At 39.0% G+C, this 23,747-nt stretch overlaps 1 protein-coding gene across 3 annotated transcripts in view; it reads right to left on the bottom strand.

Annotated features, from left to right (window-relative positions):
• LOC142859895 (cytochrome P450 2A3-like) overlaps positions 1-23,747 on the bottom strand; it is a 96,079-nt gene that overhangs the window by 4,721 nt on the left and 67,611 nt on the right. The window contains exons 1-4 of one of the 3 annotated variants that reach the window (XM_075990418.1): positions 1,689-1,902; positions 1,261-1,423; positions 455-604; positions 25-185 (exon numbers count right to left, since the gene is read on the bottom strand). The exons of the other annotated variants lie outside the window; for them this stretch is intronic. Of the exons in view, the coding sequence (XP_075846533.1) occupies positions 25-185; positions 455-604; positions 1,261-1,423; positions 1,689-1,868 (654 nt within the window). The 5' untranslated portion in view covers positions 1,869-1,902. Of the gene's footprint in view, positions 1-24; positions 186-454; positions 605-1,260; positions 1,424-1,688; positions 1,903-23,747 lie in introns of those variants that run through there. 3 annotated transcript variants of the gene reach the window in all.

The following is a 23,747-nucleotide window of genomic DNA, read 5'->3' as shown; positions in this document are numbered from 1 at the left end:
GTCGGCTGAGGTGAAACAGGTTACCTGCCCGGTGGAGCTAGATGTGAACTGGAAGATTCCCAGCATCATCCTCAGCAGTGACAGGAACTCTTTATTCTCATAGTCAAAGCGGTCCCCGAAAACGATGGAGCTAATGACATTGGACACTGTTCTGCTCAGGTAGAATGTAGGGTCAATGAGAGCACCTGTAGGTAAGGAGGAGGACAGAGAGCAAGACCTTGGAGCTTGAAAAAGGCTTTCATGATGGATAGCATCAGATACTTTGTATCAGATAATTCAAAATGAGCACTCACTGAACGTGGAGTCCTCCAACTCCACCAAAACCAGGACACCAGGCCCCACAGGAGGACCAGGACTCTCCTTCCTAGCCTAGTTCCCATCCTGGATGTTGGTGTTGTTTTTCTAGGGTGTCTTCCCCTTGGTTGCTCCTGAGAACTTGCAGAGCTCTGCTTACCATTTGTCTTCCTGAATGCCTCCAGGAGAAAGCCTGCCTCCTCTTGGATGCGCTCCTCTATGCCACGCTTGCCCACACCGAAGTCCCTCAGTGTGGCAATGGAGAAGCGCCTCAGCTGCTTGGCGCGCTCCCCGTTGCTGAAGACCACACCTAGGAAGGAGAGTGATGGGCAGAGAGAGGTCAGCGAAAAGGGATGTGGCTGATGACTAACCACTCTTGTGCTGTTCCCCAAGAGCGAGTTAGAGGACATTAGAAAGAGGGAGACAGAAGGAAGACCAATGCCAGAGACAGAGGGACAGGGAAAAGGCAAGAGAGGAGAAATTGAGGAGATCTAGGGGTGGATATAGTTGTGAAAGATTTATGATTGAGATAGAGACTAAAGGGAAATAGGGGGAGAGGACAAAGAGAGTCTCAGAAGAGGCTAGATTGCTGAGGTGATATTGGACTTGGGAACAGATTTCTGTGATACCCTGACAGTAGAAGAAAGCAGCAGAAAGGAAAAGATGCAGCATCCCAGGCAATCACAGAAACTAAGAATGGGGTAGAGTGGGCAAAAACTCCAGAGCCCCTTAGAGGCACAGGATTCGGATAGAAAATCCCAAGATGCAAGAGGAGATATGGGTGGTGTGTTTGTGGTGGGAGAGGGGTTCAGGAGACACAGGCAGAGAAAGATGGGAAAGTTAGGAAGTAATGCGTCCAATAACCCACACAGCAGGAGGCAGCGATGCAGATGTCAGGAAGGAGGCAGGGAAATTGATGCCTTCCAATTGTTCCTGCCACTTTCCCCTGCATCTTGTTCCCCTCACCATAGCCTTTGAAGAGCCAGTCAAAGGTGGCCTGCTCGCCACGCCCACCGAATTCCTCAGCCTGATCCAGCAGAGCCTCCTTGACTGCTTCCTGTCCACATAGTACCACAATTCGGCGAGGCCCCAGGTGAATGGTGAACACAGGACCATAGCGTTCACTGATCTGATGGATGTGAATGATCAAAGTTAAAGGAAAGAGATCAGACCTTGATGACATGTCTGGGATTCATTTCTCTGGAGTTCTAACGGCTGTCAGATGGGTCGCCCCAAGATGTGGTCTCACATGCCTAGAAGTTGGTTGCTGGCTCTTCACAATTCCACTGGCCTAAAATTACACACCCTAGGGTCAATACCCTACCACAAAGCCTCTATCAAAACGGGGCACTCCTCCATGCCCCAATTCTACCCTTCACCCTTCCCAGTGGCACCTTCATGAGGGAGTTGTACATCTGCTCTGTGTTCAGCTGAAAGTAGTTCCCGATGAAAGGCAGTGGGGTGGGTCCTGGAGGCAGCTTCCCCGAAAATTTCCTCTCTTTCAAGACAGACATAAAGACCAGGATGATGAGGAAGGCCAGCACAGTCACCAGGAGCAGTCCCGAGGTCAGCATGGTGGCAATGAGTGTGACAGACAGATGGCAATGGCTGAATTGGTTTGCTTTTATACATCCTGAGGTGGAAGGTGTCCTTTGGCCTTGATTATGCAACTGTTTTATTTCACTCCAGACTACCACCCCCTATCACGCAACTAGCTTGAGACACAGCCAACAATCAAGGAGGAGGAGGCCCCATGAGGGATAAATAGGGAGTGGACTCAACTTGTGACATCTGAGGAGGAAGTACTCCAGGGCTATGTATTACAGAGGAAAGGGACAGTAGACAGAAGCCTAGAACTGAATCCTTCATGACATTTGTATTGGAGACCCTTCTGAGCTCTGGGTATGGGTTCTCCTGGGAAGGAACCAAAATGATGTGATATTAGGGTCTCATTGGCTTGATACAGGGTGAATGGCAATGAATTTGGAAGTTTATTTTCTTCCTTGTTTGAGACAAGTTTTCACTATGTAATCCTCGTGTGCCTGGATCTCAACATGTAGATCACAGTAATCTACCTGTCTCTGACTCCTGAGTGCTGGGGTTATAGGCCTACACTACTACCTCCAACTCTGGGAGCCTTTCAATGAAGAAAGTCCTAGATTTAAGCAAGGGGAGACTTCAGGGCCATGTGTTGTGGATTTCAAGTCAAGAACGACTTTGTATGAGGAGTACCTGGGAGAAGCATATGGAAATCCCAACAGGATCTTGGAGTTAGCACTTGTTCCCAGGTGGGATATACTTTGATTTTGGCCCTAGGCAATCTCTTGATGTCCAGAACCATTAGGGACGTCTCTGAGTCTAGGATAAGAATGTAGGATCTGGAAAAAGTGAGGAAAATTAGAAATGGGTTCAATTAAGATGTAAGAAATAACCACACAGAAACTGTATTAAATCACTGCTTGGCCCATTAGCTCTAGTTTTGTACTGGTTAATTCTTACATCTTAATTTAACCCATTTCTATTAATCTGTGTATCGCCACATGACAATGGCTTATTGGGTAAAATTTCCAGTATCTGTCTCTGGCAGATGCATGGAGTTTCTCTGATTCTGCCCTTCTTCCTCCCAGCATTCATTTACATTTTCCCTACCTAAGTTCTGCCCTATCAACAGGCCAAGACAGTTTCTTTATTCATTAGCCAAAAAAAGCAACACACAGACAGAAAAAACCCTCAAACCATTTCCCCTTTTCTGTTTAAACAAAAAGGAAGGCTTTAAGTTTAACATAGTAAAATTACACATAACAAAACAGTTAAGCAATAATTACAGTTACAAAACTCTAGAATTCACAGAGACATGCCTGGCTGGCTAGCCACCAAACATTCTTCTGTACCATTGGGGCATCCATCTTCAGCCTATAGGCTTACAGTATTCAGCAGACTTTTCGATGAAGCAGGACATTTCAAAGACAAATCTGCTTATATTGGAAGCTTATCAGTCATTGTCTACTGTGTTCTGCAAAATGCCTGACAGACTCTTTCATGTAGCAGAAACCCTGAAGGATTGTCTCACATTTAGGCATGTTCAATGGTCATTTCTCTGTGGGTTTTGCATGTCCAGTTCAGCAGTCTAGGCAATAGCAGTTTGTTGCTCAAATGATTAACCAACTATATAAGGAATCTCTTCAGTGCCCATCATCCTCTTGAAGTAGCTTGGTGCTGCCAGGAGCAGATGTGTCTCACTCTCATGAAAAGTCTTAAGTTCTTAGACATTTTAAATGCCATATTCTATAGTCTTTGAAAGATTTGAAGAATGCCTATCCATCTGAAATATATTTCAATACATCTAGAAAATATAATTAACATTAATATAAGCTTAACCATTAAAGATGACTATTAACCTATATTTCTTAATTATACATTATATTTTTAAATGAGCTACACAAACATAATATGTTAATCAAGATCAGAAATACATATATAACAACATTGACTTTATATTTGTATCAACAAACAAAAATCCATACCAATGCAAATTATTCATATCTATATCATATCCCCCTTTAAATATAAACAAATATTTATGGACAATAATTGAGAGTGTGAACATAGTGTTTTTTCTCCAAACTTCTTCCTGCTGTTTACTGGGCAAAGTAATTTTTAAGGGGTGTATTTTGAGGAGTGTTCAAGGCAACCTTTCAGGAGATCTTGTTCCATGAGTCCATATTGGTCTGGAAGCAGTCCGCAGGTTCTCCTCTTTTGTGGAAACAAGAGAACTTTTCCAAAGCAACATACACTTAGACCCAAATTTGAAAGTCATGATAACTTTATAATATACATGCTGGTTTAGCTTAGCAGTTCATACAATGAAGTGTATCTCCTTCACAGTCGAAAAATTAAAGGAAAAGACAATTATATACATAATCCAGACACTCTGTGAATTTTCCATCTTTACATGGCTTATTCTTTGTTTGTTCCTTCTAATCTATGTCTTACTTTGTTTCTTTAAAGGCTTTACCTTTATTTTTAAAGCATTAACTTTATTTTATGACTCTTTATACTCTTTTTCTTCTCTCTTCCAGACCTACATTTATCCAGCACTATGACCCATCTGGATTTGTCTGTATTGCATAGCTATAGTTCTTTACGGTCTTGAAGAGCTTCTAAAATGGTAAGCAGCTTGGTTGCAGCTGCTCTGAATGCTGACTCTACCTCTTTCTAGTTTTAAAATGGTGGCCGTACCATTTCTGCTAGTTCTGGGGCCACCAGGTAGGAGCTATGCTCAGCACTTTAACTCTGAGAATGACCTTGAAGCACATAAAGCCTTTTTATCTGAGTAATAGCTTAATTTGTCATTCAGAGTACTGTGCAGCCTGGAAATATTTCTTTATTTGGCAGCAGGAATCCACCATGCTTTCTTGCCTATGCACACCTAGTAGACCTGATTCTGCAGTCTGCCCAGGCAGGGAGCATCAAACAACAGCAAGGTCTCAGTTACTTTCCTTCTGACTCCGAGTAGGCACACAAACACCAGGGCTCACAAATGCCATTGAAATGTTTCATAGCCAGAGTTCACACTGGTGGCACACCCAGGAAGCTTCATTTTAAAACTGTGAAGTTTTTTTTTTCTGCTACTGCTGAATCAGAAAATTCTTTCTTAAAGGAGCTGTGGCACACCACCAGCAAGCAATATGAAGCTACTTTAAACTCTGTGTTTTTTGTGTCTAGAATTTCTATTAAAGCTTTCTCAGGTTTTATGTGGATATAGTCAACCACATTGGAGCACTAATTTGTAGGAGGAGGGCCCACTTGTTTGTCCCAGCTGCCTGGCTAGCTTAGCCCTGAAATAACCACACAGAAACTGTATCAATTAAATCACTGCTTGGCCCATTAGCTCTAGTTTCTTATTGGTTAGTTCTTACATCTTTGCTGCCTACCTAAGTTTCACCCTATCAACAGGCCAAGGCAGTTTCTTTATTCATTAACCAAGAAAAGCAGCACATGACAGAAGAACCTCCCACACCAGAAGACCTTAGTCCTATTTCAAAGAAACTTTTCACAGTACTAGAGACAATATCTGAATATCATAGTCATAAGAAGACCTGTTTAGGCCTTGAGGAATGATGATAAAAACCATCAAAACAGTAGAGAAGTTCTAATTTACAAAAGCACCCCCCCATTCCTATCCAGATCTTTAGGAAAGGTTCACTGACTCTTGGCTGTCGTAATTCACAAAAGGTCCCTATTTTATATATGGATGTACTGAGAATAGAACAGAGGGTGGCATGGGGTCACATACATGAAAACCCTGCAAGCCAAAGCCATTAAAAATCTTCCTTAGCATACATTTTCATCTTTTACTTTCTAGACTTCTGTGCCTAGCAAGTGGAAGGAGAACATGGAACAGGTCATAATCGGGATGTGTGGTAAGCAGACTGATGTCTGCATTGCCTGGGGATGTTATTAGCAAGAAGAGAGAATTGGGGAGGGGTATAGGTTATCCAGAATAGGTCACAGAAGAGGACCCTAGGATGCTAAGGGTGGCCACAGATAAGGGAATAGTTGACAGTTCTCCCACACTGAAAATTTTTTAGAATAATTAGGGTAGTTACTATTTGATAAACCTGTACTCCAGTAAGATTATGTGTATCCAATTTGGGAATGTTAGTAATTAAGGATCTGTCATATCTTCAACCTCACTGAGATTGCCAAGATCATAAAGGAGTTGTAATTCAACTTGCTTTTTTCTTCATTGCCTGACCCAGCTCATTCTGGGAGTGAATCAGGGACAGGGTGGGTGCTGAGAATGGAATTTGCTTGGACAAAAGAAAAGACACTGACAGCTGCTATGTCAGTATCAAGCAGACCCAGGAGGGAGGAGGATGGAGTTGGCATTGAGATTGTCCCCAGAAAGTAGTGAGGCTAGAAAGAAGTTAGCACTGAACTTGATACCAAGGAGATTTTATTTTTTTATTATTAAAAATTTCCACCTCCTCCCCTTGTCTCATTTCCTTCCCCTTCCTCCCACCCCTCCCCCTACAGTCAATAAGGGCTGACTGAGAAGCCAAGGGCAATAGCACTGGGTTTTGATCCTACAGCATGTACTGGCTTTGTGGGAACCTAGTCTGTTTGAATGCTCACCTTCCAAGGGGATTTTAGTAGAATCACCTCTTAGGCTAGGAGGGACCTTGAGAGTAGAGGTAAACTATCACCAGAACCTCCTGAATTGAAGGCATAAGAGTGGCATCATACAGTCTTTGGATTTTGTTCCAGCAGATTCTGACATAAACACAAGGTAGTTGCTGAGTTTGACACCATATAGACTATGGGAGGGACCTCTGGTGGACATTGGCATGCTTTGATGGATAGACCATTCATGTGGTACCCTAGCTTTAGACAGGTGGAGGTAGGTGAGGCTGGAACTCCCATAACTGGCATGTTGCTCATCTCATTCTAGGCTATTGGACTCTGAGACCTGCTGGGGAGAAATGAAGGGCAGAGAAGAAGGCAACAATAGGCATCCTCCTGAATATTAACCTTCATCAGGCAATGAAAGGAGACAGAGACCCACATTGGAGCACCGGACTGAAATCTCAAGGTCCAAATCAGGAGCAGAAGGAGAGAGAGCACGAGCAAGGAACTCAGGACTGCGAGGGGTGCACCCACACACTGAGACAATGGGGATGTTCTATCAGGAACCCACTAAGGCCAGCTGGCCTGGGTCTGAAAAAGCATGGGATAAAACCGGACTTGCTGAACATAGCGGACAATGAGGACTACTGAGAACTCAAGAACAATGGCAATGGGTTTTTGATCCTACTGCACGTACTGGCTTTGGAGGAGCCTAGGCAGTTTGGATGCTCACCTTACTAGACCTGGATGGAGGTGGGTGGTCCTTGGACTTCCCACAGGTCAGGGAACCTTTATTGCTCTTCGAGCTGTTGAAGGAGGGCGACTTGATCGGGGGAGGGGAGGGAAATGGGAGGTGGTGGTGGGGAAGAGGCAGAAATTTTAAATAAATAAATTTAAAAAAAGAAAAATGCTTAAAAAGAAATACCACACTAGCTCAGAATCGAGTATAATAAAAGGTTGTTTATTTAGGGGTAGACTCACAGATCATAATCCTCTGCTAGATCAGGGAATAGCAACCAAATTCTGATGCCAGAAAAGAGACCAGATGCTTGCTTTACATAGAAATATATAGTATAAGAGGCCATGCACAAGTAATAGGGTAACTTAAAGGTTATTGGCAGTAGGAATTCCTACAACACCTCCCCCTTTTGTTTAAATAAGAAAGTTCTAAGACTAATACAAAGTTAAACAATAAGAACAAATATCAGGTATAAAAATTAGAATTACAACCATCATAAAAAATATCAAGCAAGAAGCATGCTAATTATTTCAATAATTATTCTATCCAAATGAGTTTAATCTTGCAAATAAATAACTTGGCTCAGTCATGAGTGAAAAGTAATTACAACTATCTAGTCTTCAATCTCATTGAGGACCCTAGAAGGGAAATAATATTACTGGAGTAAGCAGGAAGTAAATCAAGCAACTTCCAAAATGTTCAACAAATGACAGAGACAACTTGCTACCTGGGCAATCACCCAAAGTCTCATTTGCAATGTTGAAGCAACCAACTTTGGCTAAGGCCTAGAATAACTGACAGACCATTTTCAGAGGCAGGAAAATTTTCAAAACTGCCTAACTTTGTCTTGGCAAGATTTGACAGGGTTTTTTGTTGTTATTTTTTGTTTGTTTGTTTTTGTATCCTGCTTGTCCTGTCCGAACATTGTATATTTTGTCAGTGGTCGATGCATGGGCAGTTCCTTGTCCAAAGGCCAGTTTTTCCAGGAAGAAAACAAGCTCCAAATGGACTGTCTTTGGTATTCAACATTCTCTCGGGAATAAATTTGTGCTGCCAGGAGCAATCGTGTCTCACTTCAACAGAACCACAAGTTATTTTAATGTCACATTCTACAGCTTCTTGAAATGATTAATACATCTATGCAGAATACAATCTCTAAGTATCTAAATAACCTGATTAGTCTACCTATAAGTATGACAAACATGGATGACTATTGACTTAAAATTCTTAATACTTTTATAACTTAAAGACTAAAACTTCAAATTAAAATAGTAAACAAATTTTAAACAACAGTGCAACAAATGAAGACAATGATCTCAAAATTTATAAGTATCTTGATCAGTGGTAGAAATGTATATTTCAATATTATAAATATATTCTAAAATTGTATCAGTATAGAAAATATCTTAAGCAGAGGTAGAAGTCTGCAGGCATATAATATGACAAAATTGGGATTATAAATTGCTCCTGAAAAAATACAGAGAGGAGATTCTGTCAATTACCTAGGTTATAGAAAAGTTTTACAGAAAATTAGAACACAAAAAGCATAAATTAGGGTTCCCTGCTTTTCGGGCTGGGTGGAGACTTAATTGGGGGAGGGGGAGGGAAATGGGAGGCGGCGGCGGGGAAGAGACAGAAATCTTTAATAAATAAATAAATAAATAAATAAAATGCCACACTCAAAAAAAAAATAAAAAAAGCATAAATTAGGAGACACTGGATGCAGACACTTAATGACTTTCAAATATTGTTAAGAGACATTTCAAGTCAATTTTGGCAAAACTTTTTAACTTCTTCAGACATTCTTTCTAAAGTATCTATGCTTGAATCAGATAGCAAAATGTCATCCATGTAATGGTAAATTATAGACTTAGGGAATTGTCTAGGTATTATTTCCAATGACTGACTCACAAAGTATTGACACAGGGTTGGGTTATTGAGCATGCCCCATTGGAGGACAGTCCACTGGTATCTCCTAGTAGGCTGAGAGTTATTATAAGTAGGCACTATGAAGGCAAATTTTTCTATTCTTTTCTTGTAAAGATATGATGAAGCAATCCTTTAAATCAATAACTATAAGAGGCCATCTTTTTAGTAACAGAGAAGGCAGAGGAATCCCAGACTGTAGAGGGCCCATAGGTTGAATTACCTGTTGATAGCCTTTACATCAGTCACCATTCTCCATTTACCAGATTTCTTTTTTTATAACAAACACAGGAGAATTCCAAGGGATAGTTGACTCCTCAATATGTCAAGCATCTAATTGCTCCTGTACCAGTCATTCTAAAGCCTGCAATTTATCTTCAGCTAGAGACCATTGCTTAACCCATATTGGCTTCTCAGCTAGCCATTTTAAAGGTAGGGCTGTTGGTACCTCTAAAGGTTTGTTAGTTCCTTTATGTTCTTGTACAGCCTGAATGGCTGGTGACCTTTGTGTATAGGACCTTATTACATCCTTCCCAGAATTATGAGTTCCTGAGACTGCAGAAATGTTAATCTGGGTATTCCATTGCTGTATTCCATAGCAGGTCATGGCCCCATAAGTTTATTGCAATATCAGATACATATGGCCTTAGCTTTCCTCTTTGACCTTCTAGCCCAATACAGTCAACCCATCTCATGTTTTGTTTAACTCGAGATATGGTTACAATTCCTAGTAATTAAACATCTGCCTCTTGAAGAACCAATTTGGATGCCAAGATTCTGGAGTGATGATACTCACATCTGCTCCTGTGTCTATCAAGCCAACAATCACAATTCCATTTGTATGTGCTCTCAGCTTTGGTCTCGAATCACTTATAGAAGTTTGCCAAAATATATGCTTCCTATTTCCTAATTTAATTTCTGATTTATCCTCCAAATTTGAGCCATCATTTAGAACCTTATGATATTGCACAGAAGCTTATAAAGTTTTTAATTTTCCTGGTGTGACATGTCCTCCACGGTTATTAGGAATGACTGGGCCACTTTTGGCTTGGGGGCCTACGAGAGGCTCCTCAGGGAGTTTCCCGATGGTATCCTGTTGCCCTGTCTGTCTGTCATTGATCTGCATTTATTGGTCCAATATCATCCTTTATCACACCTCCTACATATACCTGAAGGCTGATGTTTCCTATATTGCCATTCCCAGATTAGGTATTATTCCTAGAAATTCCTTGCCTACAATCCCTTTTCAGGTGTCCTAATTTACCACAATTACAACATTTGGTAAGTTGATATCCCCTCATTGCTTTGGATTCATCATCATAGTTTAATGTCTGAAAATACATGGTGTTCTGAATCCATTCATCCATAGGTGCTGATCTAGACTTTAAAGGCCCAATTATCTTTTTGCATTCTAAGTTTGCAGCCAGTGTTCTTAACAGCCAAGCCATCACTCCACTCCCACAAAACTGTACCTACCCTTAAAAATGTTGAAGACAGTACGTTTTATGTTGCTATTATCACAATTAAGCATGATTAACATAGCAACATTTGATCCTTTCTCCAGGAAAAGATGCAGGCCTGCCCAACACTAGAATACTATATGGTTTGTTGATTTACAGACCCCTGAGATCCACTGACAAGCCTTTCTAAACAAACTGTCTCTCAGAGTCTTTAATGTTGATCTTTAGCATGCGGAATCTTTTTCTTTATTGACTTTTATTGAGTTCTACATTTTTCTCTACTCACCTCCTTGCTTTTCCCCTCCCCCTTCAAACCTTCCCCAAGGTCCCCATGCTCCCAATTAACTCAGGAGATCTTGTCTTTTTCTACCTCCAATATAGATTAGATCTATATAATTCTCTCTTTGTGTCTTCACTGTTGTTTGGGACTGTTGTAATAGGAGTGGCGGCGCTGCATCCCCAGCACCCTGGCCGCCTGGCTAGCTTATGCCCCGAAATAACAACACACAAATTGTATTCATTTAAACACTGCTTGGCCCTTTAGCTCTAGCCCTTACTGGCTAATTCTGGTATCCCGATCAACCCATCTCTAATAATCTGTGAGCACTGGTCTTACCGGGAAGATTCTAGCCTACATCCATCCTGGGTTGGAGCTTCATCGCGTGTGTCTGCCCGGGAGCAGGGCATGACATCTCTGCTCCAGAGAGCAGAGCTGTCGAGTCTGAGCTCACTTCCTCTTCCTCCCAGCATTCTGTTCTGTTTACTCCACCCACCTATGTTTTAACCTATAAGGGCCAAGCAGTTTCTTTATTGCTTAACCAATGAAATCAACAGATTGATATATGACACTCCCACATCATGGGACCGTGATTTGTAGGCTGGTTTTCTTTGCTTTATGTTTAAAAACCACTTATAAGTGAGAACATATCATAATTGTCTTTCTGTGTCTGGGTTACCTCACTCAAAATAATGTTTTCTAGCTCCATCCATTTTCCTGAAATATTCAAGATGTCGCTATTTTTTTTTCTGCTGTGTAGCACCCCATTGTGTAAATATACTACATTTTCCTCATCTATTCTTTGGTGGAGGGGCATTTAGGTTGTTTCCATGTTTTGACTATGACAAACAAAGCTGTTATGAACATAGTTGAGCACATGTCCTTGTGGCTTGATTGAGCATCCTTTGGATATATACCCAAAAGTGGTATTACTGGGTCTTGAGGAAGGTTGTTTCATAATTTTCTGAGAAATCACCAACTGACATTCAAAGGAGTTGTACCAGCTTGAAATCCCACCAGCAATGAAGAAGTGTTACTTTTACCCCACAACTTCTCCAACATAAGTTGTCATCAGTGATTTTGATCTTGGCCATTCTTACAGGTTAAGATGGAATCTCAGAGTTGTTTTGATTTGCATTTCTCTGATGACTAAGGATGTTGATCATTTCTTTAAATGTCTATCAGCCATTTTAGATTCCTCTCTTGAGACTTCTCTGTTTAGGTCTGTACTCCATTTTTATTGGATTATGAGATCTTTTGATGACCAATTTCTTGAGTTCTTTGTATATTTTGGAGATCAAACCTCTGGCTGATGTGGGGTTACCGAAGATATTTTCTGTTATTTTGTATTGTTGACTATGTCCTTTGCTTTACAGAAACTTTTCAGTTTCAGGAGGTCCCACTTATTAATTGTTTTGCTCTCAGTGTCTGTGTTGCTAGGGTTCTATTTAGTAAGTGGTCTCCTGTGCCAGTGTGCCCAAGGGTACGTCCCACTTTCTCTTCTATAAGGTTCAGTGTGGCTGGCTTTATGTTGAGGTCTTTGATCCATTTGAACCTGAGTTTTGTGCATGGTAATAGACATGGGTCTATTTTCATTCTTCTACATGTTGATATCCAGTTACACCAGCATCATTTGTTAAATATGCTTTCTTTTTTCCATTTGATATTTTTGCTTCTTTGTCAAAAATCAAGTGTTTGGATTAATATCTGGGTCTTTGATTCAGTTTTATTGGTCCTCTTGTCTGTTTCTATGCCAATACCAGGCTGCTTTCGGTACTGTAGCTCTACAGAGTATATTTTGAAGTCAGAGATTGTGATGCCTCCAGGAATTCTCTTATTGTACAGGATTGTTTTGGCTATCCTGGGTTTTTTGCTTTTCCATATGAAGTTGAGTACTTTTCTTTTGCTGGGATTTTGATGGGCATTGCATTGAATATGTAGATTGCTTTTGGTAAGATTGACATTTTTACTACATTAAGCATGTGGAATCATACTGGAAATCTCTATGAATCCTTAATATTTACATCCTTTGCAATTTCAGGTCTTTCTTCCACCAAGTCTCCCCATGATTTATCTCTCTGTAAACACAGAGTCACCTAATGTGGTCTCTGTATTTTTGACATTATAGAATTTTTCCAGTAGGTAACCAGCCTCTTCCTGGATCTACTTCTCCATGCAATGCTTTCCTAGCCCAAAGTTTCAAAGAATGACCAGGAAAAACTGCCGAAGAACCTTCCATCATTTTCCACTAGACAGAGCTAAATCTGTCAGAATGACAGTAGTCAGGCCCCATTCCCTCCCCTTACTGCTCTCAAGTCCATAGTAGATATGATTATGAAAACTTCCAGACTCAATGGAAAAATCAATATTCCCTCCAAATGGTCTAGACTGAAGGAAAATAGAATGAGGCTAGAAATAATCAAGGAGAGCAAGGAAAATTTCTTATAGGCTAGCATTCTGTGGCTGGGTTAGTTTCATGCTTAATGCTTATAAACTGAAGGAGGTAAAAATTTAATGTCATATAGAGTATTCCTTAAATGGAAATGCTAATTCTATTTTATTGTTGCCAGTTGGATTCTTTAAACACATTTATGTGTGTACACAGATGCTCACAACTGTACATCGATGCACCTATAGAAAAGGATTTACCTTGCATGAAGACTATATAAGAAATCTTCTGAGGTATAAATTGGAAAACAGCTTGGAATTTTCATAAGATCATTTTAGAATATGTTGATAAATGAAGGAAAAGCATAATGGTGGAGTCCAGAGAAGGACATAAGATCCCCTGAAACTGGAGCTATAGATGGTTGTGAGCTTCACATGTGCACTGGTGAAGCAGGGCAATATTGCAACCACAAGCAAGTGTATGAAAACTCACAATGAGTAAGCAAAATTGGCCAAGACAACTTGTCAGCAAACCAAAAGCTTGGTAAATAATGACATCTCCCACTTACTATGACCCTGGAAGTTCTCTAGTGTAGGTATTTCACAATAGTCACTGAAGTAATCTGCTTTGCCTACTAGCATCTACTTCACAGCCTCATGTCCACATAAGATAACCACTGGCCTTAGACCAAAGCACACAGTGAACATTGAGCCATATTTTTCCTGAATTTAAGAATGAAGAAAAATAATGAGGGAAGGAATAAATTGCAAAATGAACAGACACCCAGTCACGGAATGTAGAGTAGAAGTTCTAGGAGGATAAAAACATAGAATAGAGAAAGGTGTTGGACTTAGAAGGGCTATTGGGGGAAAAAAGCATCAAAAATGATTCCTTGACCTTGGATAGCACATGTCACTAATTTTGTATGACTTAGATTTGTTTGGACTTCAACTAGTTAAATTCTGTGATCTACACATTACCTCTTTGAAATTCTAGGTTTCTGGCATCTTAAAAGTCTAGGACAATTTGAGAATGAAAGTTCTGCTTAAAGAAATGAGATTCCCAATATTGTGATCCAGAGTCCTGAGAAGAGGGGGCTCTGTTCTAAAGTCAGAATCTAAATTTTTCCCCTTTATTTTAGAATTCTGTAATTTCAGAATCCTAAGTTTCCTGAAGTTTCTTTCTGAGTCTTTGTTTAGGAATCATGAGTATTTGTGTGTACTCTCTATTCTGTTTGTCCATTTCATTGCTATTAGAAGTGATAAACACACTCAACATCAGGAAGAATTGAAATAAGACATTAACACAGACTTATAATAGGTTCTCCTCCAAAATGGTATTGGTGTGGGAACAGGGAACAGCTTCCTTTCCTTACTGGTTCTCTTCCAAATAATCAAAATTAGCAGGCAATACATGTAGAGTACCATAAAGATGCTGAAGGCCCCTGCCAATGCCAAAGGCTTGTGTCCTTGGCTCCAGATTCTGCCTACACAGCTTCTAGGAGATCATCTTATACTAAATTCTGAGCCCTGTGGAAGTAAAATAGTCTTTGTATTATGCCATCGGGAGTCAGATTGCTCGGTGGATGTAGAGTTATGTAATTTTCAATCTCTCATTGCATTGTAGTGATATTTCATTAGTATTTTAAGAAATAAAGTTTAGCTGAAGATCAGAGAGTAAAACAGCCCCACTGTTCAGTCTTACAGACCAGGCAGGGGTGACACACATGTTTGTTTAATTCCAGTAGTTATACTACATTGCCATAGAAACCAGACAATAGTGGCGCATGCCTTTAATCCCAGCCCTGGAGATAAATACAAGATGGGAGGAGTGAGCTCTCAGACATAGTCTCATTTATGAGGATTCCTGGAGGCAGGATCACCATTTCAGAATAAGGTAGAGATAAGAGTCAGTGGATGGCTATTTTTCTTTTATGATCTTCAGGCTGAACCCCAATATCTGTCTCTTGCTTTTTATTAATTATAATATATTTCATATAGTTATAGCCAATTTACCCAAGAAATGTCTACAGGGTGTTATCCCCTTTCTTCCCATTTCAAGTTTTCCAACTGTCCCTCAGATTCATATTCTTTGTAGCATCTGAGAAACAGCCAGTTTATAGGGACTCTGCATAAGGTATAGACCCTCCTAGTCCTTCCTACATTGTTCTGATGCATGAACTCTCCTTTAGACCTTTGTTTTTTGACCTTGAAATGCCAATTTCTTGTACATTACTTCACCTGTCCAAAGAACTTCAGAGGCAAGATGTTTATTTCCCTAGTCCAGCATATCCAAGGACATTATGCATACAACCCCTGAGACTTTCCCACTTAGCCCTGAGACTTCTATCCCCCTGAATCAAATCTGATGTAAGTAATGAGGACTGTTGTTTGTGTGTGTGTGCACACGTGAGAGAGAGAGAGACAGAGAGTGACATATATATATATATATATATATATATATATATATATATATATATATATATATAGAGAGAGAGAGAGAGAGAGAGAGAGAGAGAGAGAGAGAGAGAGAGAGAGAGAGAGAGAGAGAGAGAGAGAGAGAGAGAGAGAGAGTGGAGGGTGCTGTTGGAAGGATATGATAAAAGTAATAGGGGCATATAAAAGGAATTGGAAAGGAGTGAATTGGGCATGGATTTGATCCAAAAACATTAAATTATTGCATGAGTATTCAAAAAAGTACTATAAAACAAGTAAACCAAAATTTATGGGATGTCATACACGTTCTTATCTACCCCAGATACAAACAATAATGAAAGATTAGATTATGTTGATTTCTCCAAACCTTATGATGTGATGTCAAAGATACAGAGAGACTTAGAACCCCACCCCATGGATAGGATTCACCATTAGAGATGCTGCCTTAAGAATTTTAATGAAACGTTCCAAGTTCTTTTCATGACAAATATCTGTAAAACTTCTATCCTATTACCAAATAAACTCACAGGCTATTGTTCTTTTGCTATGTGTGTTGGTACCACCACACAGACCCTGTCCTCCTCTGTCTGGGTTCTCACATTTGCAAATTGAGTTCATTTTATTTACCTGCAAATTCCAAGAACAGAACTTTAGTCAGGCATGGCACCCACTGTCATAACCTGATCAGCGAAATCACGATTAGGGCCAGCCTGGGGCTATGTGGCAAGAACTAGACAGGGAAAATCATGAGACTTAGTTAGCTAAGCATGTGTCCCATGTCTAGGAAAAGTGGTAAAATTTTTAGGAAGACAGATGATCTCATATTCTTCATCTTAGGTCTCCTGGGAAGAGACCTTTTTTCCTTCTAAAGAAACAATAAAAACATTTTACATCTTCTTTCATGGCTCATGCGTACTTTACCTGCATTTTGCCCTTTCACACCACCTAATATTTCCCTTTCTTCATTTCCATTCTACATGTTAAACTACACACATGTATGTACATGTATTTACATATATAAATATATTCAAGATAGAAATCATTTTCAAGGTTCCTCAAAAACAAACAAGAAAATAGCAACAACATTCCCCCCTCCCCCAAACCCAAACTGCCATATAACCCAACTGTTTCTTTCATGGGCATCCACCCAGTGAATTCTATACCTTACCATAGAGATACTGTACTTCAAAGCTCATTTCTGCTATATTCACTACAGCAAGGAAATGGAACCAAAGTAGCTGTTCATCAACAGGTGAAGGAATAATGAAAACGTAATGCATATTAAAAATTAAATCCCATTCAGCTCTAAAAGAAAAGAACAAAGCTACAAAATCTACAGGGATATGAACGGTTAGAGTACATAATATTAATTAAGGTTATAAAAGCTCATAAGGGAAAATAACACAAAAATCTTGTTTGTGTCCTAGAATGCATTTCATAGGGCAGAGAACTATCTTCAGGTTCTCTCATGACACTCAGTTTCTTTTTTTTTCTTTTTTTTTTTTTTGATACTTAGTTTCTTTTTTCCTCCCTTTCTAATGACCCATCATAACACACACACAAACACACACACACACACACACAGATTTACCACAGGAATGATCTCATAATCTATTATGATGTGGTTATGGTTTTGTGTAGTATGATTAATAAAAACCCAGAAAGAGATATTGAAGTTCAACCTGAAGATCAGAAAACCAAAGCAGCCAGCCATTGGCTCTTACCTTTACCTCAGTCTGAAATGATGATCTTGCCCCCAGGAATCCTCAAAAATGAGATTATGTCTGAAAGCTGTCTCCTCCCATCTTACATTCCTTCCTAAGGCTGGGATTAGAGACATGGACTACTCCCACCCAGTTTCTATTGGAAACTAGTGTGGCTATTGGGATTAAATATGTGTGTTAGCACTGCCTGGTCTCTAAGACTGACCAGTGGGGCTGTTTTACTCTCTGATCTTCAGGCAAGCTTTATTTATTAAAATACAAGTGAAATATTGCATTACCCCTTTTGTATAAAATTAAAAAGAAGACTATTACTAATATAAGAAAAATTATATACAGTTAATAATATAACTTTATACAATATATACAGGCATTAAATACATCAATAATGTCTAGTCCACTTTCATTTGACAAATTCAGAAAAAATACTCCATATCTATCCTATCAATATCTATCTTGGTGAGTCCAAATCCTGTTCTTAATTTGCTTTTTGTCATAGCTTGCTTTCTATGTCAGGTAATCAAGGAAAACTATATAACAATCTAGTCTTCAACTTCCTCAGAGACCTAAGAAGGAAATAATATTTACTGAGAAAGAAGGAAGTGCAGGCAATCAACTTTCAAAAAAATGCGAGAAATGACAGAAATAGTTGTTCCCTGGACAGTCACCCAGAGTTCTTCTGTAACATTTGGGTCATCTATATTCAGCTTACAAGCCTAGCATATTCAACAGACTTTTCTATGAAACAGGCTGTCCCGCAGAGCTGTGTTTCCTTGTCTTGACAATGTTTGGCAGTCACTTTCTTTTCTGTCCTGCTTGTCCAATTAGGACAGCATACTGTCAACAGTCAAGGCACAGCCATTTTTCTTTTTGTTTTTGCCCAGTGGAGTTTCTCCAATGCCCATTATCTTCTCTGAATAGACTGGTGTTGCCAGAAGCAGGCATGTGTCATTGTCATAAAAAGAGCCTATATTATTAAAACATCTTAAATGCCATATTCTGTAGATCTCTGAAGTGTTTGGAGATGACTTGTTTATCCAAAATATATCTTTGCTTTACCTTGAAAACATACCTAATGTAACAAAAAGTTCAATTATAATATGTGAATAATTACTAACCTGCATTTCCTAATTATACTAAACAGTTGGTAATAATATATTTCAAAGACTTGAATTTTGCATCACATTATTAAATGAGCTGTGTAGGTACAATGCCTTGAACAAGATTAGAAACATATGTACAGTATGTTTTAGCAAAATTGTTCTCAAATTTGTATAAATATACAAAATTTGTTTGAAATATACAAAAGTCCAATTTTATGTAAAACATATAAAGCTACTAATTGCTTTTTAAAAATAGATTCAATAATCTACATTGTTGTCTTATTAGTTGTGGGTGAGTGTACATAGTGATAGCATTGCTTGATCTACTCAATAAGGCAAGACTGGACCTTGTGCTGGCTAGTCCTGTGTCAACTTGACATACTAACTAGATTCTGAACTACACCCATATTCCCAAATATTGTTTATAAATGTTCTTTTATATTTAAAGGGAGATATGAAATAGATATAAATAATTTGCATTGGTGTGGATTGGGCTTTATTGATATAAATTTAAGGTCAATCTTGTTATATGTATATTTCTGCTCTTGATTAAGGTATTGTGATTGTGTAGATCATTTAAAAATGTAATATATAATTAGAAAATATAAGTTGTTAATGTATAATCATCAATAACAGTCAAGCTTGTAATCATGTTAGTAAGATTTTCTAGATATATAGATATATATTTCACTTAGATAGGCATTCTTCATATCTTTCAAAGACTACAGAATGTGGCATTTAAAACGTTTTATTAACAGTGTTTTTCGTGACAATGAGACATGTCTGCTTCTGACAGCACCAGCTACTTCAAGAGGAAGATGGGCATCAAAGAGGCTCCTTATAAAGTTTGATAGCCATTTGGGCAAGAAACTGCTCTTGCCTGGACTGATGCATAAACTGGACATGCAGTACCCACTGCTGAACTTGCCTAAAGGTGAGATGGTCCTTTGGGGATCCTGCTTTATGAAAGAGTCTGTGAGACATTCTGTAGGACACAGAAAAAAAGTGAATAAATTGTCTTTAAAATTTCCTGCTTCATGGACTTGACACTCCTGCCTCTACCTCCTAAGTGTCAGGATTACAGATTTGTGCTACCAACCTAGCAATTTGTTTTAGGTCTTACTGTATAGCTCAGACTGGCCTTTAACTTAAGATCAATATACCTCAACTTCTGCAGTAGATGGATTTGTCAGCAATGGCAGCAAGCCTAGTTATGTTTTTGCTGTTGTAGGTTGGTCATGCTATGTTTGAAATCTGGTGTACATTTTTTCTGTTTGCCTGTCTTAATTTTCTTCCAAGATATTCTTTTGTTCTTTGTTTTACTCTTCTTAAAAAACCTTGGATATATATTTAGAGTTCATGAATTCTCTCACTAAAAAGAAAAAAAATTCCATAAATCTTATGTTTCAAGAATATCTAATGTTTTTCAATAGTTGGGTATTAATGTCAAAATTCAGTAATTTAAATTTACATTTGATTGACTATATCACGTTTGAAATACATCTGGTGGTTGATCTCTTTATTTGTCTTAGAAAGTGTCTCTTTCTGAGTCACAGGCTAATGAATTTATAATCCACTGTGTGGCCTGAGATAAAGGTTCTTAGTAAATGAAGGCAATATGCCTGCCCCCAAATGAGGACTGCAACAGTTACTTCATGAAATGCACCTCATGACTCCCACTGGGAATCCTGGGTTGGAATAATGACCCAAATTCTGTGCCACATACCCTGTTTGACAGGATCAAGGTCCTGGTCTCAGTCAAATCTATTGTGGCACCTTGCTAAAGTCAAAAAGTACAGAAGCTATGTCTAAAATCACCATGGTTTCCTGACACTTCTTCTCAATAATGTTCTCCTCTTAAACTCCCCACTGCTGGGACTACAGGTGTATGCTACCACACCCAAGATATTTCAAATACTTGATGGTCATATTTTAGAAGTAGATTTTATAAGTACAATGTAGCTCTAATACATTATGTGGTTTGAGATAAAGGTTCTTAATATCTTTGGATTTCTGTTTATTAGTAGGTGAAGGCAATATATATTCCCCAAAATGTGAGGACTGTAATCCTTACTGCATTAAATATGCTTTGTGGCTCCCACTGTGAATCATGGGTTGGAATAAAAACCCAAGATCAATGAGATATCACCCTGTATGGTAGAACCAAGATCCCAGATTCATTCATGCCCATTATGGCACTTTGCCAAGGTCAGAAAAAATACAGATGCTTTTCTGAAATCACTGTGCTTTCCTGACTTACCTACTCAACTACTGGAGTATAGCTATACTGCCAACATCAACAGGCATTGGCTGAACATCACAAGAAGGGTGCTGCTCCCCTATTTAACTCCATATCACACTCCTGTAAAGAGAACTGAAGTTTTGTTAAGAAGAGAGTTATAAAGATGGGCATGGCAACCAATGCTTCTCATTTCTGTACTAGAAAAGCTTACATTCAGTATGCACCCTTGCCTAAGTACCTTAACAAACTCCTATGTCCAAATTAAGACCTTAAAAGTGTTGGTGTTATAACAGAGTGGTGGAGCACTTGCCTGGTGTATTTGTTACTTTTTTATTGCTGTGAATAGACACCAGGACAAAGGCAACTTACAGAGGAAAGACTATATTGGGGCTGCTTAGGATGTTAGAGAGTTTCAGTCCATTATTGTCATGGTAGAGAGCACGGTGGCTGGCAGGCAGGCATGGTGCTAGAGCAGTAGTTGAGAGCTCACAACCTTATTCACAAGCACAAAGCAATGGAGAGAGAGAGCTAACTGGAAATGGTTGGACTTTTGACATTTCAGAGCTCACCCTTAATGACATGACTTTTTCAAAGGCACACCTCTTAATCCTTCCCAAACATTTCCATAAACTGGGGACAAAGATGGCAAATGTACAAGTCTACAGAGTCATTATCATTAAAACTAACATGCATGGTCTCTGACAATCAACAGTGAGAAGCTTGGGGCTCAATGGTATGAGCATAGTTTAGCATAAATAAGACTACAATTATATTTTTATTTTGTTTTTTGTTTTGTCTTCTTTGTTTGAGACTAGGTTTCTCTGTAGCTTTGGAGACTATCCTGGAACTGGCTCCTGTAGACCAGGTCGGTCTCAAACTCAGAGATGTGCCTGCCTCTGCCTCCCAAGTCCGGGTTTAAAGACATGCGCCCCCACCATCCGGCATTTTTAATCCTCATTACACAGAGAGGTGTGCTAATAGAGGAATGAAATATGATGTGCATGAAAGTGTTATAATGAAATCCATTATTTTAAGTACTAAAAATGTGTGTGAAAATAAGAAGAGGAGCTGGAAAAATAGCTCAGTTGAATTGTACCTGCCTCACAAGCATGAAAACCTAGTGTGACTCCCAACCACTGATATAAAACCTAGGCTTGAACATGGAGCACATATATGTAACCCCAGAATTTTGAGGGTGAAGCAGGTAAAGATGGATCTCATTAACCAGTCAGCCTAGCTGAACTGATAAAATATATTCAGGTCTAATGAAAGACTCTGCCTCAAAGTAATTAAATTAACTTACTAATGTATTAATCAAACTAATTAATTAAGTAGAGAACAACAAAACTAAAGAAGATGCTAACATCACACAGGTGTCATTATTTTCTTCAGAAAACCTATAGAGTAGATTAATAGGGCTTTGGTATGAGGAACTTGTACTCAAAAGCATCCCTTGTGTAACGATCAATAATATGCTTTTGTACAGTGGTTCTAAGTTTGTTCCATCACAAACTGGATCTTCCTGCTGCTAAAGAGCCCCAAATGCATTCTGGAGCGACCCACCTTCTTTGAGTGCCCCTCACAATACAGAACACCTGGAAATATATGCATAGGGATTACTTTTGTATACAACCTAGCATTTTAATTTGTATCTAATGATGCAGACATTTTTGGGTATAAGTCTAAAAGCAATTTATTTGCCCAATATGCTCTGAGCTTCCCACCAGCTTTGTGGTGTCTAGATATTCATGTTTAGTGTTGGTCCCACTACCAGTGTGCTGTGATCTCACCATCAGATTTGCCTGTAGCCTAATCTCGTGGAAGTATTTTCTCAATTGAGCCTTCCTCCACCCTGATGACTCCTCTCACTTCTGTCAAGTTGACATACAACTAGACAGAACATCTGACAAGAAGCTAATATTTGGAATCTGTAAGGAGTTCAGTAGATATTAACATAACAGGGTTGTTTGTGGTAGACTGTATACAAATCTCTTAGAACCAGTACAAAGTCAGGGGTTCAATCAACAGGGGATGGGGCTTGTAATATAATTTGGAGTTTTTAAAAGGATATAATCTAAATGTTCCCCAAGAATGAAGCCTTGGACACTTTTATACCTTGACATTTCCACACAGAGAATGGTTCACAAATATGCACTGATCTTTGGTGTCTTAGGACAATTCAATGAATCAATGATAAAGGCATTCCATCTCTTTTGTGATTTTTCTGAAGGCCTCTATATCTATCAGAGAGCTCTTCTTCCCTGGGCAGATCAGATTTTCCCTCTTTCAGTAGGAATTGAAAGTATGGACTATCTGACTTAAATTCCATCTTGGCCCGTATTCACATGCAAGTTTTCAAACTTTTCTAATTATTGTAGTATACTATTGTATCTTGAGAAAGCCAATCTGTGATTTACCCTCCCCCTGTCCCTGGTCCCCCTTCAAAAACTATGAAAGGTATTTTAAGTGCAAAGGATAGATCAAAACTTTTATTTGTTTATTTGAGATTTACTTTGGGAAGGGAAAAATCAGAGAACTGAATGCTAGCAGAACCAAGCATGTCTGAGTAGCAAAACCTAGTAATGACTATAAAAATCCTGACACAAAATATGGAAAGTTATTCTTATATGAACAGAAACATTGATGTTTGAAACTATTATATGAAAAGTAAAGAATAACCTTTCTAACATGGACCAGATTGTTAATGATTAACAGCATCGAAGTTGAATGGACTCTGTCAACATTTCAACATTTCAAAGTTCCTACCCAAACTCAGAAACTACAATCACAACCAAGCAAGATTCATTCTCCAAGTTTTATCTATTCATTTTCTCTTGCATATGCACAAACAAGTTGGAACTTTACCTAAGGATTCCTCTCACCTCCTTGCCCTCTATTTCTGCCTCTTGCTGCCTGCCCTCCTGTTTCCTGTACATGCTTCTCCTTTCTCTGTTTATGCTGAGATGTTCTTCATGTAACTATGCATTTCTTTCATCAATGCTCTTTTCAAATGATTCAGCAAGTATTTTTAG

Source organism: Microtus pennsylvanicus, chromosome 1, assembly GCF_037038515.1.
Source record: "Microtus pennsylvanicus isolate mMicPen1 chromosome 1, mMicPen1.hap1, whole genome shotgun sequence".
NCBI lineage: Eukaryota > Metazoa > Chordata > Mammalia > Rodentia > Cricetidae > Microtus > Microtus pennsylvanicus.
Note: the sequence above shows the minus strand (reverse complement) of the source record. Positions and strands in the feature narration are given on the sequence as shown.